Here is a 17,727-nt window from a genome sequence, read left to right as displayed (position 1 = left end):
CTGCGGTCGCCTGGACGGTGATGAAGCAGTTTCCGCCCTAACAAGGGTGGTCCGCCTCCTCCTGCTCTCGCGAGAACTAGTGGCCGAACGCTTCTTCCTTGCTCCACCGCTGGGTCCCCCATCACAGTTCCGCCCTTACTGCCCCCACTTCCGGCACGAAAAGCCGCTTCCTCCCGGGGGGGGGGGGTCGCCCCGCTGGGGGCGCGGGCAGTGGTCCCGTCCCGCTTCTCTGCCCACCCAAGTGTCCCTCAGCTTCCGCCACCACCGTCTCCTCCGCCGCTGTTCCTTCCGCCCCGATCAACGCAAACGAAGCCACTTCGCCACCCCCAGCTCAGGACCGGAGCTCTGTTTCGCTCCGGGAGAGGAAAGGGTGGGGAGGAAGCACACCTCCATCCCCGCGTGCCCTTGGCTTTTCCTCTGCCAGCCCGCCCCCTCGCCACACACCCTCCCATCTCCACGGAGGCGAAGCCGCTTTCGCCCTGAGAGAGGCGGAGCGGCTCTTCTGGTCCCGCTCTCGCGAGCTCTCGCACCTCTCGCGAGACTCGACGCCCGACTTGTGCGCCCGGGAAACCCCGTTGCTCCCTTTCCCCTGGCTGGCAGCGCGGAGGCCGCACGGTAAGGCGGGCGCTCCGGCTCGTGCTGGGCGCCGGGCGTCAGGGCCCGGCTCTCCAGCCGGGATCGCGTACCGGGAAGGGCTCCGAGGCGACCGCGTGGGGCCGCCCCGCCCCCTGGAGCCGCAGCCACGTGCGAGCGGCAGGCCCCGACATGCCTGGACCGCGCGGTCCGGGAACCGAGGCTGGACCGAGTGGGCGGCGGAGATGCGGGAGGCGCCCCCGAATCGGGCCAGGGTCGTCTCCGTCTCCATAGCGGCGCCAGACCGTGCTGGTGCGACCCGCAGAGGCCGCGAGGCGCGGTGAAGTGGAGCGCCCGCAGGCGCCGGGGCCTTTAGGGCCCAGTTCCGAAGTGGGGCCTTGGGAAGTAATGGGAGTGCGGCGGTTTCGGTGTCGTGGGGGCCGCACCCCGTCCCCTGTCAGTCGTCTGCCCGGGTCCTGAGCTCACATGGTTGCTTTTTTTTTCTTCCAGATGCCTGGAGTTACTGTAAAAGACGTGAACCAGCAGGAGTTCGTCAGAGCTCTGGCAGCCTTCCTCAAAAAGTGAGTGTGGGGATCGGGGCTCGCGGCCTGTGGGGGCTGTGGTCTTTCCGGCCTCCTGGGCGGGCGTTTCCCTCCCCTGGTGGAGGGAGGCTTGTGTGAGGTCTCTGTGGAGTCTCCTTGTCTGCCTGAGGCCTGGGTCTGGCTTGTAATTGGGTTTCAGATGCTTTGTATTCTGGGACACGTGGGGCTCCCCTTAACCTACAGTTATGCTGAGCAGAGGGGATTTGGGGGACGGAGTTTGTGGAGACTCTGAATCGTGCCTCTCTCGCTGTTGATCCCAGGTCTGGGAAGCTGAAAGTCCCTGAATGGGTGGACACTGTCAAGCTGGCCAAGCATAAAGAGCTTGCTCCCTACGATGAGAACTGGTTCTACACACGAGCTGGTGAGGAACTGGGGCCTCTGCCTGGGTAGTGGGGGCCTGGGTGACCCCTGGCACAAACCATACCTCCCCATTCTCTGAGCCCAAGATCGGCAAGAGAGGTGAAACTTCTTTAAATTATAGTTGACCTACGGTGTGAGAGGAGAAACCTCAGACGGTCCCTGCGTGCTTGTGTGACCCTTGATATCTTCACATTCTGAATTTGTTTTCTTCGTTTGTAAGAGGGTTAAGTGAGGACCTGTGGCTTCCTCTGAGCCTCCAGGGAAACCCAGGGTCAAGTGAGTGTTCATATTTTACTTAGAGGTGGTGTGTTTTAGAGGGAGGTATTTATGTTCGTGGGGTCTACACTCTCTGGGTTCAAATTCTTCTCTACTGCTTAACTGTGGCCTCCCCATCTGCCTGTGCCTCTTGTTCTCTTCTCTAAAATGAGGCTGATGGAGATGCCTGGGTGGCTTACTGGTTGAGCATCTGCCTTCTCCTCAGGTGTGATCCTGGGGTCCTGGATCCTCCACGAGACTCCATATCACATCAGGCTCTCCTCGGAGCCTGCTTCTCCTACTGCCTGTGTCTCTGCCTTTGTCTCTCAGGAATGAATATATAGAATCTTTAAAGAAAAAAAAAATGGGGCTAATGAATGTACCACTGCATGGTTGTAGTGGGAATCAAATGAGTTTACAACTGTTAAAATGCTCTGAAGTTTACCTGTGGCAGTAATCCTTCAAGAAAAGTCTTTTGTGTGTTTGTTTTTTTTTTTTTTTTTTTTAAGATTTATTTATTTATGATAGAGAGAGAGAGGCAGAGACACAGGCAGAGGGAAAAGCAGGCTCCACGCAGGGAGCCCGATGTGGGACTCGATCCCGGGTCTCCAGGATCACACCCTGGGCCAAAGGCCCAAACCACTGAGCCACCCAGGGATCCCCTCTGTTGTGTTTTTTAATGTTTAGATCATCAGGCTCACTTTCTCATTGCCTCTTTAGTAAGTTATTCCTAAGAGGTTGGGGTCTGGTCAGATGGTTCCTTTCTCTAAATCTTGGTAAGTTCCAAGTGCCTGAAAGAAAGCTTTATGGTCTCCCTGTAACCATTGCCAGTCCCAACTATTGGTTTTCCAGTGATGACAACTTGGAAGGAATGACAAATGTAGTACCTGATAGCACAGTGCTCATTTTCACTGTCTCCTCATGAAGGCCTAACTTGGGGATGGGAGTGGTGGTGGTCAGTGCTCAGTTGTTCTAGGTGGCAGCCTCTGCACAGGCCTTCACTGAGGGCCCTCAGCCTCTACAACCTTCGATCTTCCTCAGTGACTCTATCCTGGCCAAAGCTTGTCTCCTGATAGGAAGTAGGTGGGAAGCAAGGTTTGGAAATTGAGAAAACCTCCAGATGACCTTGAGAAGAGTTGACTTTGGTACAGATTGCCTTAGTGCTTTGGAATATGGACCGTTTCATAGATTGGTGGTGCACTCGTGGATTGAATGTCTGTGAGGTCCACTCTTCATTCAGGCCTACACTGGGCACAGGGGCAGCAGCCTCAGATCTCTGAGGTTGAAAAGGTCAACTCAGGTGGGAAGGGTGGGTGGCATTATGGTGGGAATCACTGCTGTGCTTTCAGGAGGAAAATGGGGTTGGTGAAGGAATGCTGATGTGACTTGCCTGGGCACATGAATGAAGAGGTCTGGGTGGGACCACCACCCCATCCACCCATCTAGGGAAGAAAGCAAGCCTGCCGGATCCTGAGATTTTTGGCAATGCCCCAAGAATCCATTGGTCATGGCAACTTTGGATCTAAGATGAGAATTCGAGGTAGCTTTTCCTATACGGTTAGGTACACATACATATTTTGCTTAATCTGCGTTATCAAAAACCTCCCAGGTAGAATTGGTGGTTTCTGTTTTATGGTTGTTGTCAGGAACCTTAAGTAACATGCCAGCTAGTGATGCCACAGTCCACCCCACCCATGCCATCACTTCGAGGAGGGGGTCTCCAGCTCTCTTCCCTTAACTGCATTTCATACTTTATTTTTGGAGGTGGGGAGAGATTAATAGGAAATGAGATCAAGACTCTGGGCAGTACACACAGATGAGCTTTGCTGTAGCTGTGGCCCCTTCTTGCCTACCTCATCCCTCCTCTGACAACTAAGTGTGTGTGCTCTTCTGGTCTCCCTTACTCAAGGTTCCCAGATTCCTTTTATTTTGGCGGGGGGCGGGGGTAAGATTTATTTATTCATGGAAGAAGCAGAGACCTAGGCAAAGGGAGAAGGAAGCCTCCCTGTGGGGAGTCTGATGCGGGACTCGATCCCAGGACCCCAGGATCACTACCTGAGCCAAAGGCAAACACTCAACCACTGAGCCACCTAGCCTCCCCCCTCCCGCCCCCATTTGTTTTTTACCTCTATTTTCCAGCTGCCTCAATGGTATATAGCCTGGTGATTCTAGACAGGTCTGTTGGGTACATTTTTGTTGGGATACTGCTACGCCTGTTTGTTTACATCCACACCAGAGGTAGAGTTGTAGTTGTCCCAGACCACATGGCCTACAAGGCCAAAAATATTTACTCTGATCCTTTACAGGAAAAGATTGCCAGCCTAGAGTTCTTCCATACTTCAGACAAGTCATAGGAGATACTCTGCTATCAAAGAGGAAACTAAGGTGCCCATGGGGTGAAGTGACCCTGGGAGGGCATGGCAAGCTAACTCCAAAACAGTCTGTGCTGTATTTGCTTTTTTCTTTATTTGGATCATGAGGCCTTGGCCTCTTCTCTCCTTGGAGATTTGGAGCCAAAGCACAGTAGGACAGTGGCCTGTTCTGGTAGGCTGAGCTCTGGCAGTGGGTGGGTGGTGTGGGACTTGACTTCTGGAGAAGATAGAGCCATTGTGGAGTGAACAGGTTTTGATCTCTGGTGGAGGCAATAAAAAGGTAGTTGGCAGAGCCTTCCTGAGGACTCGTCTTGAAGAGGGACAGAGCTAGAGGAGTTTAAGAGGTCCCAAGTCAGTGGTGAAAGGTGAGGTAGGGCTAGAAAGAACCTGTCAGGAGCTGCTCTAAGAGAAGGGGCGGTGTCCAGGAAAGACCTTTAGGGCTTTGTGAGGGGCCTTGGACAAACTCTTAATCTCTTGATTTTTAGAGGGGAGGTGAGACTCCATGGTCTCATCTTGACAGTGAGTGACTGCTGAATTGGGACATTGGAGTGCATTTCATTGTAGGATGGAACCTGGTTGTCTCTGACCCCTGCTCAGGGCTGGGCAGTCACCCATGTTGTGTTACTGGCAGAATCCAGACCTTGCAGGAAGAAGATCAGGGGTGACAATGTCAGGAAGTCATTCTTGTCTTTAAAAGCTTAGCAGAGGGATCCCTGGGTGGCGCAGCAGTTTGGTGCCTGCCTTTGGCCCAGGGCACGATCCTGGAGACCCGGGATCGAATCCCACGTCAGGCTCCCGGTGCATGGAGCCTGCTTCTCCCTCTGCCTGTGTCTCTGCCTCTCTCTCTCTCTCTCTCTCTCTCTCTCTCTCTCTCTCTCTCTCTCTGACTATCATAAATAAATAATTTAAAAAAATAAATAAAAGCTTAGCAGAGGAGGGTTGGGGGCAAGATGTACATGAGAGGCTTCCATTTCCCACTTTGTGACTCGGTAGATGAGGATGGGGTCACAGATCTGAATTTAAACAAGCTGTTGAGATGCTGGCTTGCAAAGACACTTGTGCAATTTCCTTGGTCCGCCAGGTGCTCCAGTGCATTCTGACCCTCTTCTCTCTGGTGGCCCCATGCGTGGGGCATGCTGCTGGTCCTTCCTTCACAGTTGGAGGCACCAAGTGACTCCTGGATACTTGGAATAGGATTTCCCCCAGAGGAATGGATCAGAAAGCCTTTAGAGGGACTTGAGGAGAAGCCATATGACAACATTTGACTCCCTGTGGCCCTCATAAACAGCATCTAGGATGGCCTGGATTTGTGATGTTACAACTCCACTTCAAAAGTGGTTGGGGGCTGGGTCTTCTTCAGGGGTGGAGGGGTGCAAAAAATTGGTCAATATTTTGTAGAATTTATTTATTTTGACGAACAACTTTCAGTTTGTGGAGTTAGTACTCTTCTAATGGGTTAGGAGAATAATTAACAAGGTGAGGGGGGCACCTCGGCTTGTGATGTCTGACACCACACCAGATAGTTTCATGCAGCTTTAAAAAACAAATTAGGGGCACCTGACTGGCTTGGTTGGTGAAATGTCTGCCTTCACCTCCGGTCATGATCCCAGGGTCCTGAGATAGAATCTGGCATTGGTCTCTGCTCAGTGGGGACCCTACTTCTCCCTCTCTCTGCCACTCTGCCTACTTACGCTCATTTGCTCTGTCAAATAAAATATTTTTTTAAAGAACTTTAAAGCAACCCGCCACCCCACCATTTCAAAGAAACTAATGGTTGGACTTTGCTGGAGCTTATTCTCTGCCAAGTCTTCCCCTTTAGGTACCATGACCCAGACCACCTGAAACGGAAATGGACTCTCACAGCTGATGAGGAGTAGTGTTGGGATTCAGACCCTTTGGTATCAGACAGTTCGGGTTTAGGTACCCCTTTTTATACAGAGCCCAGATCGGGTTTGGGCAGAGTGTTAATCCTATCTTGGCCAGGCCTCTCCTGGGCAGCTGTGTGCTTAGGAATATGCATCTCACCCCCTTCCTGAGGCTGTCCTACTCTCACCCAGGCCAAGCTGTGGAAGGAAGGATGGTGGCTGTTGGGCATGTGAGCTGGTAAAGTCCGGAGTTCTTCAGAGATGTGTCCCTGGAAAGGGAGTTTTGGTCCTGGACGTGGTGTTGGGAGGGTAAGGGGTAAAGTGGGGATGGGGAGAACCACCAAGGAGAATGGTTTTTAAGGTGAGCAGCAGCTAGATAATAGGTGGTGAAGGGTTCATCTGTATTATGGCTCCCAGAAGCCCACAGCTGTAGCTGGAGATCATGTTACAGGGGTGCAGGGGCCTGGGGAGCAAGTGGTGTGGAAGAGCTACTCTGGGAGGGACAAGCAGAGGGGTGACATAGTCCTCTTCAACTGGTCAAGTCCCCCACCCCCAGGGGGTCGTGGACACGGCCCAGCACCCAGCTCTTATGAGTAAGTAGTTACTGAGGAAATGAGTCCTGATTGCCCCTATGATCTGCGGGACTAAACCTGACTTGCTGGTCTCCGGGGGCCCTGGAATGACCTGGAGTCCTTGTATCTCGGGCCCCAATTCCTTCATGTGCAGTGGCCCCCTGAGGTAGAAAGCCAGAACAATCTGGAGGGGCAGTCCCTCAGGGCTGTGTGACTCCAGGCCAGTGAGTACTTTCTGGAGCCTGTTTGCTTTTCTGTGGAGACTAGCCTTAGGCACCTGTGCAGTGCTGACAGCCACGCTCCTCTGAGGGACTGTTACTCCTGGTTCTCAGATGAGGGTGAGGACTTGCCAAGGCCATGCCATCAGGCCAGGTGCTGAGGGTATCTTACTGCCTCATGGAAGAGAGTGAAAAGCAGATCGTCCAGTGCCTGGTGGAGAAGCGATTCTGTAGGACAGAACCGTGAGGGAGTGGGAACTTGCCCAAGCAAGGCTAGGGATAAGAACCTTATGTCCACAGAGTGGGTGACACCCGTTACAGGTTGCACGGGGCATCCACCCTGACCCTGAGTTCTCCAGGGCTGAGGGGCTTGGGGAGCTGCACCCCGGAAAGCGGCATGTCCCCTCCCCTACCTTCCTGCCCCTTGGGCCTGGGCACATGGAGATGGACAGTTGTGGCTTAGGCATTTTCTAGGCTCTACCTACAGGTTAGAGTCCTCCTTCATGGCAGCATAGCTGTGGTGGGGCAGCTTGGTGGTAGGGGCCTGGAACTGGGCCTTGGTGCATCTTCGCAGTTCCCCAGGCCGTACGAAGGGAAATATTAGCTTCCACACACGCACAGAATTGATAGGTGTGACCTCGAGCAAAGCCCTTCCCTCAGCCTGTCTCGGCTATGGAAAGGAAGGGTCCTCACATCTTCCACGCACCCCACAGCTTCCACAGCACGGCACCTGTACCTCCGGGGCGGCGCTGGGGTCGGCTCCATGACTAAGATCTACGGGGGACGTCAGAGAAACGGGGTCATGCCCAGCCACTTCAGCAGAGGCTCCAAGAGCGTGGCCCGCAGGGTCCTCCAAGCCCTAGAGGGGCTGAAAATGGTGGAAAAGGACCAAGATGGGTAAGTGGGAATGGTGGGTGATGGAAGAGACCTGGGGCCAGATCACCTGTAAGGAAGTGATCTAGAGCCATCATTCCCCCTGTGGAGAGGTGTCCGGTCTGTCCTGCACGGTCTGCAGCTGCCCCTCAGGCAGGCAGGGGATTCAGCAGAGAAGCCAACAGTCAGGGGCCTCACCCCGACCTCTCTGGCTGACTACCCCGAGCTCTAGGAAGGTAATTTAGCGACTGTCCGCTTTCATTAGCCTGCTCGTTAACTTTTCCCAATTGATTTTTCGGGGCTTTTGATCTAATGCTTGCACAAACGACACCCCAGCAGCTCTCAGGGGGGCTCCCACTCCTGCCCCCAGCTTGTTAGAATGCAGCTGACTGGGATCCCTGGGTGGTGCAGCGGTTTGGCGCCTGCCTTTGGCCCAGGGCGCGATCCTGGAGACCCGGGATTGAATCCCACGTCAGGCTCCTGGTGCATGGAGCCTGCTTCTCCCTCTGCCTGTGTCTCTGCCTCTCTCTCTCTCTCTCTCTCTCTCTGTGACTATCATAAATAAATTAAAAAATAAATAAATAAAAAAGAATGCAGCCGACTAGAGCCCTCAGTGGGACTTGGCTGGTGTCATGTGCTCCCATGGTCAGGTGCCTTCTTGGGAAGCCTGGCTCACATCCAGGAGGGGTCTGGCAGTGACAGGGCTGAGAGCCGGCACTGATGGGGGGCACATGACCCTTCTCCCACAGGGGCCGCAAACTGACACCTCAGGGACAGAGGGATCTGGACAGAATCGCCGGACAGGTGAGGCCTGGGTGTGGGCCAGGACTGGTGCCTTAGTCACTGCCTGGGCATTTTCAGAGCCCAGGCTTTGTTAGAGTTTCCTCCCCTGGAGGGCATGGCCTGGGCTGGTGGGGGTCAGAGAGGGCTCTCTGGGGTGGGGAGTGGGGGGCAGGAGAAAACATTTCTGACTTCCTGCCAGCGCTGGTTGAAAATGTGGGTGCCGGAGTGAGGGGACCCCAAGCCTGAGGTGCAGCCGGGTTGGTTTCTCATGCAGGGCATGTTTCTGCACACACAACTCCCTCTTCCCAGGTCAGCCTTCTTAGGATTCTGGCTGCAGTGTTTCCTCCTATTTTTCATGCATACTGAGCACCAGATGGGACGGCTGTGGAGAGGGGGACGCAAGCCAGCTCAGAACTCGGGTCTCCATCCACATGACTGACTGGCTGGACACCTTGGGGCAGAGTCCATTTGCCTGGAGCCACCACCGTCTGTAGAGCGGTCTGTCCTTGCCCGCATCAGAGGGTGGTAGTGAGGGCTCAGTGAGCTACAGCAGCAGGAGCCCCCAGGCTTTCTTTATGTTAACTCAGACCTCCTAGGAGCTCTGGAGGGGGCTCAGTCACTTAGTCAAGTAGCAAGAGAGAATAGAAGGTGTCAGCACCCTGGGAGTCCCAAGGGTGGCCTGGAAGGAACCAGTGAACTGTGCCAGGGCAGGGCCGGGCCTTACACAAACACCCCTGTGGTGACAGGGCAATGGGTGTTGGAATCCCCCTAATATGCTCAAGTCCCAGTTGACACTTCTGTAAAATGAGGGAGTACCTGAGGTGGTAGGGATCCAGGGATCCGATTGGCTGAACACCCGTCAGGCCACGAATCCAGTTGCCTGGTGTCCCTTGGATAGTGAGGAGGTGCTCCGAAGTGCCGAACTCCAACCTCACAGCTGATCTTAATTACTCTCCCATCTTTTCTTGCAGGTGGCAGCTGCCAACAAGAAGCATTAGAACAAATGCTGGGTTAATAAATTGCCTCATTCGTAGTGCTGGTCCCAGTCTCTTGATTGGCTGGTCCTCTTCAGTTTGGAGGCCCAAGGAGGGAGCACTGCAGCACTGCGCCACACTTCCTTCCCTCGTGAAAGGGGAGCTAGGGGGCCCCTGGGTGGCTGCAGCACCAATAGCCATTAAAACCCAAGGCCCAGCCTTGCCAGTTCAAGCACTTCTCCCCCAACCTGGGTGGCTCCAGACCTGGAGGCTCTTGCCCCTCCTCCCACATCCTGCCTTTGCAGTTTTCAGATGAGAAACTGAAAGGAGTGACTGTGAACCAGGGCCCCATCTGGGGCCTGGGCTGCAGAAGTGGCACTCTGCCCCCTGCTGGAACAAAGCAGGAGGGGCAGATGGCTTCTTCCCTGCCAGCCTTCACTCCTGGCATCTCCTTGAGTGCTTCCTGACCAAGATGCACCTTGTGTGCAAGATGACCTGTGTGCACCTTTCATTGGACAACACAAGTGGTCCTGCCCCAGAGCCAGGATGGGGTGGCATTTGCACCCACACCCACCACCACCACTACTACCTGGATGGAGGGGTGTGCGAGGTTCCTGCACTGAGGTTGAGCTGGGCACCACTGCTTCTACAGTCCTGCATGGTGATTGCCTTTTGGTGCCAATGGGTTGGAGTTCTACCTGTGATTGGACCTTTGGTAGGGGTGGGAGATCTGAAGGACACCAAGTGGGCATGTGCCAGACCCCAGAAAGCTGAGCCTGAGCTGGTTTGGCCAGGGTCTCCAGATATCCCATAGCCTAGGAGATTGGACCCATTTGCTTCCCGTGTGAAGCCTCCCTGAGCTTTGAACTCCAGTGACTCAAGTTAACTTCCAGCTCTGACCCTAATGCTCTGCAGTCTTGAGCAACTTAATCGCCCTCAGCTTTCCATTCCTTGTCTTTATCACTCCTGAGGGATCTTACAGAGGCCATATATAGATAGGGCCTGACCAGCTCCTTCGGTTGAGGATGGAAAAATCAAGAGTCCCGTATTCGGTGGGGGGTGAAGCTATCATCCCTCCCAGCTCAGGAGTCCATGCTGGAAGAGGTGCACTGAACAGCCTACCAGGTGCAAGGCACTGAGTAAACCTCACTTGATACACTAGGCAACCCTGTGAAGATGCCAAAAAGCACCTGTAGTTTGGTTATAGGGCAAGTCAGTCACAGATTGGGTGAATTGCCTAGACACTACAACTAGGGGATGGCAAAGCAGGTATTTGAGCTTGGGCACTGTCTCCAGCACTGGGCCGAGCCACTGGGGTTCTTCCCTTGATAGGAAGGGAAATGAGGAAGAAAGCCCAGAAGGTTACATTCCCAGGCATGGCCTCAGCTGGTCATTCCCTGTTTCCCTTGTCAACTGAGGATGAAGACATGTCATAGAGTGGACATGAGGACACAATGCAGCGAGTCCAAGTGCCTGCTTGGCACCAGATGGCAGCGGTGCTGGGTAAGTGGCAGGTGGACTCCCCCCCAAACAGGCCAAGCCGGCCTGAGGACCTTCTATCCAGCAGCTGTGCCCCTGCAGCCACTGGGGGGCGGTCGAGGGCCTGGAAACCAGTTCAGATGGAGGTGAATTCCTAGGGCTGCAGTTCTGTGCTGAGTTTCTTCCTAGGTAGGGGGTCACAAGGAGAAGCTGAAGCACAGAGGGGCTGTTGGCCTGCCACAGAGCAAGGATTGCAACTGAGCACCTGGGTCCCCGGAGGGAAGGGAGCAGGGCCGCCAGGCCAGAGAAGGGTGACGATGTCCTAGGAGCTGCAACAAGCTCACTGTCCAGGACACCTGGGTGGCTCAGCAGTTTAGCACCTGCCTTCGGCCCAGTATGTGATCCTGGAGTCCCGGGGTTTAGTCCCACATCAGGTTCCCTGCATGGAGCATGCTTCTCTGCCTGTCTCTGTCTTTCAATAAATAAAATCATTAAAAAAAAAACAAAGCCTCACTGTCCTATTCTTGCAGCCTCACAGAAGGACAAGGGGGTTCCAGGGGGATTGTGCCCAGATTACAGGAGAAGAAACCTAGGCCCAGATGACCAGTCAGTTGGCAGAGCTGAGATCCAAATCCAGGAATCACAAACTTGTGGCCCATGCTCCTCCACGTGGGTGACAGTTGCACTTTTTTAAAAACTTATGAAATGCTTCAAGTATGCAAAACCGTTACCATTCCTGTGAGAAAAACCCGTGGACACACTACCCAGCTTGAAGAAGTAAAACAAGACCTAAAACCAAGATGGGCAAAGCCCTCTATCCCTCCCAGTCCCAGCCCTTCCTGCCCCCCAAGAAGGAACCCCTCTCAGGAATTGGATGTCACTCCCCCGCACAGTTCACACCTCAAGTACAGGTGCACGTGTCCCTAACGGCACCCGATGTCGTTTCGCCTTTTGGAAACAAGTCAACTGTTGCATACTACATGTTTTTTGTCATTTTCATGCTGTTTCTGAGATGCAGCCATGTTGACAAGTAGAGCTCAGCTTCTTCCTCTGCGGAGTGCTACTCCATGGGCTGCCTACATCACAATGTGTGCATCCCGTCTCCCATACATGGACTCTGTTTCCACTTTTGCTACTAAAAATGTCCCTGCAGTAAAATTTTTTCCTAAGTGTCTCCTTATGTGTGAGCGTGATGGTCTTGTCGACTGCTCACAAACATCTCAACAATCTCTTGTAATTCCCCACCCCCACTCCTCGGACTCAGTTTCCTTCCACATGACCTACTACAATGATGCTCCAAGGTATGTGGGCACATGTAAGTGACTTTGAATCTCTGCTCCACCACTCCCAGGCTGTATGACACCAGGCAAGCAACGGCATCTCTCTGGGCCCATTTAATCTGTACAGTGGGGTGGGGCCTACCTTGCCCACTTGTGGGGAGGCTGACTTGCGTCAAGAACCCTCCGTGGCTCTAACTTCCCAGGTGCTGGGAACATCATCTCATGTTACAACACCGGAGTTATTCTCATCCTCGTCTCTAAATGCTAAGGCTGGGGTGCCCAGCTGGCTCAGTCAGTAGAGCTGGTGACTCTTGACCTTGGGGTTGTGAGTTTGAGCCCCCCGTTGAGTGTAGAGATTACTTAAAAATTTTTTTTTAATTTTATTTATTCATGAGAGACACAGAGAGAGAGACAGAAACACAGGCAGAGGGAGAAGCAGGCTCATGCAGGGAGCCCGACATGGGACTCAGTCCGGGGACTCCAGGATCAGGCTGTGGGCCAAGGGCAGGCACCAAACCACTGAGCCACCCAGGCATCCCACTTTAAAATTTTTGTTCAAAAACTTTAATGCCAAGGCTCAGAACAGGAAGCCACCCCTAGTCATAGAGCTGGTCGACCTGCCTCATTCTTTTCCTCATGAGCATTAATAGTAACCACTTTTTACTGAGCAGCTACTATGGGCTGGGCCCTGTGTTCAGAGCTTTGCATGCACAACCTCTTTGAATCCTGGGTTCCAGCACCAAGAAGTGAGGACATGGAGGCTAAGAGAGGAGATAAGCTTTGCCTACAGCCAGTGAGGAGCGGAGACCAGGCTCAGAAGCTCCGGGCCGGCAGATCACCAGCAGGCAAGAGACACCTCAGACTTTGGCTCCTTCAGGCTTCCTTCCCAGGGCTGGCCTGTGAGGAGCCAGGCCTCGGGCTGGTCTCTTTCCCCCACCCAGCAACCTCCCCTCAGGGGAATTGTGGCCACAGGTGCAGGGAGCGGTTTCTCTCCACTCCGGGCCTGAAGCACAGTGACAGGGGCTGCCCCCCCTCCTCCAGCCCACAGCTGAAGGGGCCCAGCCGTGGGGCCATTGGAGCCCATCTCCGGCAGGGCTGGGCAGGAAGTGGGGCGGGGTTTCGGGGCAGCCGAGGTGGAATCTGGTACCCCAGGACTGCTGCTCCCCAGACCAACCACCCCACTGGGAAAGATGCCTGGGGGTCCCGGACTCCTCCAAGCGCTGTGTGCCACCACCTTTCTCCTCTTCCTAATCTCTGCTGGTGGCCTGGGTACGTGGCTAACAGGCTGGTGCTGGGAGGTGGGGGCTGGTGGGGCGGGGAGGACTGAGGAGGCTGGAGAGAGGGCAGAGGCAGAGACGAAGTCACTGGGAGTGGAAGTGAAGAGCCAGCAGGTGTAGGGGGGTGCCGGGAAAGCCCCTAAAGAAACTGCATCCACCTGCTTGACCATCCTGAGCAGGCCGCAGGTCCGAGGGGAGGCTGCAGGGAATTCGGCAAAGTTGAAGGGGTGTCCACAGCCACATGGACGGAGAACAGGGCGACAGACGACTTCCCCACCCCCTCATCCCCACAGGTCAAAATAAGGAACTAAGGTTGCCCTTGACTGAGCTCCAGAGCTGGGGGCAGGAAGGGGACTTGGGGGTAGCACTCAGCTTCAGAGAGAAGAAACAGCTTTCTCCTTCTTTGCCTTGAATCTCCGTCACCCCACTGTGTAGGGAACCCCTTCTCAGTGCTGGGGAAGGGGGCTCCTCATCAAGACACTGCCCTCCTGGGGCTTCCTCCCCACTTCCACCCCATACAATGCCAGCTGGTGGGGCTGTGACTGTCCGGGTTACACACTGGGAGTGGGGCCGGGGATTGGCTCCCACGCCCCTAAGGTTGCTGCTTCTTTCTCCACCTCTTCCTCCTCCTCTCTTCCTCACCTCCCACCTCCTCCCTCCAAAAGAAGCAGAGCCAGCCAGGTGGGTGGGCCGGCCTGGGGGACTGGGAGCTGGGGTTTCCCCAGCAGCCAACCGCCTCGCTGAGGCCCTCCCCTAACCCCCCAACCCTTCGCACACCCAGTTGCCAACCTAACTCACTCCTGGCCCCCAGGTCTACACACACAAGTTACAAAGAACAAGACGGGTTTGAGGTCACAGGGCAAGCAAGGTAGGCCCAAAGGCTCAGACTTTGAGATGCTAGCCTCTCTTGCTGCCCTGGTGATGCCAGGCAATCAACGCGTCCTCCTTGGGCCTTAGCTGTCCCACCTACAAAATGGGATAATGAGAGAACCTACCTCGAAGGTGTTAGTGAAGATTACACCAGATAAAGTGCCAGGTGCCAGGAGGGGCTGGGGGCTGGGAAAGCGAGCCTGGAAGGCCTTCAGGAGGAGGAGGTGATGCCCAGACTGATCCTGGAGGTTGCCACCTGGTCCAGGGCACTCCTACTGCAAGGAAATCAAATATCCAAATGCCACTGAGTTCTCTGGAGGCAAAGGACAGAGCACAGGCAGGGAGGGTGGCAAGAGATGGCGCTGGTGAGGTGAGTGGGGACCCCCCGCAGGGGTGTGTCACCACCCCAAGTTGTCTCACACTCCTCCTCAGGAGTGTCTTCAACACCCTCCACACATACACACACACAAGCGCCCAGGGGTGCTGCTGCTGCAGGGGCCAGAGCTGGGGCCCATCCACAGTCCCTGTCTCCTCCTCTCCACAGGCCCCGGGAGCCAGGCCCTGTGGGTGGACGGGGGCCCCCCATCGATGACGGTGAGCCTGGGGGAAACAGCCCGCCTCCAGTGCCTGCATAACCGCAGCAGGCTGTCCAGCAAGCTCAACATCACGTGGTGGCGCGTCCTCCAAGGCAACGCCACCTGGCCCGACATCTTCCTGAGCTACGGCAAAGGCCCCAATGGCGAGCTGACCATCGACACTGTGAACAAGAGCCACATGGGCATGTACAGATGCCAGGTGGAGGAGAAAGATCTCAACCAAAAAGTCCTCAGCTCCCAGCAGTCCTGCGGCACCTACCTCCGCGTGCGCGGTGAGTGCCAGCCCTGGTGTGGCTCCCAGGCCACCACGATGGGGCTGTGGACATCAGAGGGTGGGGACAGGACTGGGAGGCCAGGAGGGTTGGGGCGGGGAGGCACCAGTGCTCTGAGCGGCACCCCCTCCTCCCAGAGCGGCTCCCCAGACCCTTCCTGGACATGGGAGAGGGTACCAAGAACAACATCATCACAGCCGAGGGCATCATCCTGCTGTTCTGCGCCGTGGTGCCTGGGACCCTGCTGCTGTTCAGGGTGAGCCCCCCAGTGGACCGGGACCCTCTGACGCTGAGGTCCCCTCCTAGCATGGGAGGGTGACAGCCCCATCCCAAGGCTGATGGGCAAATGAATTAGCATCATGACAGGATTTTAAAGGGGGCAGGAGGGACTCAGTGGGTGGCTCAGGACTCAGTGGGTGGCCTTTGCCTCAGGGCGTGATCCCAGCGTCCTGGGATCGAGTCCCACCTCAGGCTCCCTGCAAGGAGCCTGCTTCTCCCTCTGCCTGTGTTTCTGCCTCTGTCTCTCTCTCTCTCTCTCTCTCTCTGTCTTTCATGAATAAATAAATAAAATCTTTAAAAAATAAATAAATAAAGGGGGCAGGGCCCAGAGGGGCCTCCTCACCCAGTCTCCCCTCAGGGTTGTCCTCATAACCCCCCAAGCCCCCCTCACCCAGCCATGGTGTCTTACTCTTCCCCCCCTCCCAACCAGGAGCACAGGAGCCCTCCAGAGGTAGCCAGGGAAGAGGGGGGCTGGCTGTCCTCCTGGAGTCTCTGACCTGCACCAGCCCCGCCTTAGGCCACAGGACAGCCACTGCCATTTCTATGATAGTTGTGGCTCGTGCAAGAGCAGTAAGGCAGTAGAGACAGCCAGGGGGACACGGGCTTGGATCCAGAGACACCTGCCACTCACCCACTATGTGGCTTTGGCCATACCTTACCTCCTCTGGTCAAGCACCTCTCAGCATCCAGGAGGTTCAGCAAACATCTTCTCCTCCCACCTCCCCTCACTGTGGCTCCCAATCCCTCCCTCCCAGAAACGATGGCAAAATATGAAGTTTGGGGTGGACGCCCAGGATGACTATGAAGATGAAAACCTTTATGAGGTGAGTGGGCGAGTGGGGACAGGTTAGGGGCGGGTGCGTTGGGGCTCTCATGGGGGTCCTTCCCGGGGTCATGTGGGGCCGTGGGTCTGGGCATGAGGGTGCTGAGCCCCACCACCGTGTGTCCACGCCCAGGGCCTGAATCTGGATGACTGCTCCATGTACGAGGACATCTCCCGGGGCCTCCAGGGCACCTACCAGGACGTGGGAAGCCTCCACATTGGAGACGGGGATGTCCAGCTGGAGAAGCCGTGACCCTGCAGGGTGACCCTGTGGGCTGCCCTCTCCTGCTGTGTTGCCAGCTCTGGTGTCCCCCCACCCCTTCCTGTTCTCTTTTCATAATCTTTCCTGGAAGTGTCCTGACTCAACTTCTCCCTTGAGGGTGTATGCTCTTCTTCCCTTTAGACTGTCCTCATCCCCTCCCCATGCCCCAATTCAGCCTCCTCCTGCTGCTTTTCCCAGCCAACCCCCCCAACACCCAGCGGGTAATGAGCCCTTAATCGCTGCCTCTAGGGGAGCTGATTGTAGAGCCTCGTTAGTGTCACCTCCCCCTCCCTGCTCTGTCATGGCCACTTAGTGATAATAAATCCTTCCCAACTGCAGACCTTGGCAGGAGTCATGGATCTCATGGGGATGCTCCCCTCTGGTGGGACCCAGGAGTCCAGGCCCCCAGCCCCCTTCTCTCTCAGACCCAGGATTCTGGGCCCGCAGCCCCTGCCCACTCCCCACAACGGAGGGCCAGGTAGCCAGTCTTAGCTGCTCTCTGAGAGAAATAGGAAGTATTTGGGGGAGGCTCTCACCCCAGGCTACGCCCCTGAGCAGGGAGGGGACACAGAAAGGAGCCAGGTGGCCACATTTATGTGCATTTCAGTCCCACGAAGAACACAGGGCCTGTAACAAACAGGTTCTGACTACAGCCAGGCACACCAGTTCTGCGGGACTGGGCTTGTAGCAGGGGGGTCTGGACAGTCTGTGGCTTTCACCTGCGGATGGTGGGGAGCCCCGGGGCGGGGGAGGCGACATAGGCACAGGGATGCAGGGTTCCTGGGACAGGCGAGAGAGGCTGAGACAAGAGAGACAGTGACGGACACACAGAGCCAAGTGAAGAGAGGGACAATGAGGGGACAGGGAATCAGGGAGAGACAGAGATACGGGGAAGAGAGAAAGCAGGAGACAGAGAAAGGAAAAAGGGTCCATAGACAAGTGGTCATGGAGAGGCTGACCCCTGGGACTCTAGAGAAAGCAATCGTCGGGGGAGCGACCGACGTGGCCATGTCTCCCCCGGGGATGGGAAGACGGGAGAAGCGACGCTGGGGAGGGGCCGCGCGGAGAAGCAGGGCCCGGCAGCGGGAGGGAGAAAGCGCCGCGGACAGCAACGCCGCACAGCGCGGCGGAGCAGGAGCGGG

The 17,727-nt window shown here is 55.7% G+C and overlaps 2 protein-coding genes across 2 annotated transcripts; both read left to right on the top strand.

The window, feature by feature from the left end:
* The first annotated feature begins 467 nt into the window (after positions 1–467).
* RPS19 (ribosomal protein S19) lies at positions 468–9,514 on the top strand. Its single transcript, XM_055311240.1, has 6 exons — positions 468–615; positions 1,084–1,154; positions 1,436–1,536; positions 7,531–7,714; positions 8,440–8,494; positions 9,445–9,514. Exons 2-6 carry the CDS (start codon positions 1,084–1,086, stop codon positions 9,469–9,471), a joined length of 438 nt encoding a protein of 145 aa, XP_055167215.1. The 5' UTR covers positions 468–615; the 3' UTR covers positions 9,472–9,514.
* Positions 9,515–12,685: 3,171 nt separating this feature from the next.
* Positions 12,686–16,908, top strand: CD79A (CD79a molecule). The gene is made up of 5 exons (XM_055311117.1): positions 12,686–13,475; positions 14,898–15,221; positions 15,359–15,477; positions 16,256–16,324; positions 16,457–16,908. The coding sequence occupies exons 1-5, from the start codon at positions 13,397–13,399 to the stop codon at positions 16,574–16,576; spliced, it is 711 nt and encodes a 236-aa protein (XP_055167092.1). The 5' UTR covers positions 12,686–13,396; the 3' UTR covers positions 16,577–16,908.
* The last annotated feature ends 819 nt before the right edge of the window (positions 16,909–17,727 follow it).

The sequence above is a fragment of the Nyctereutes procyonoides genome, unplaced genomic scaffold (genome assembly GCF_905146905.1).
Source record: "Nyctereutes procyonoides isolate TBG_1078 unplaced genomic scaffold, NYPRO_anot_genome, whole genome shotgun sequence".
NCBI lineage: Eukaryota > Metazoa > Chordata > Mammalia > Carnivora > Canidae > Nyctereutes > Nyctereutes procyonoides.
This window is presented reverse-complemented; position numbering and strand designations above follow the sequence as displayed.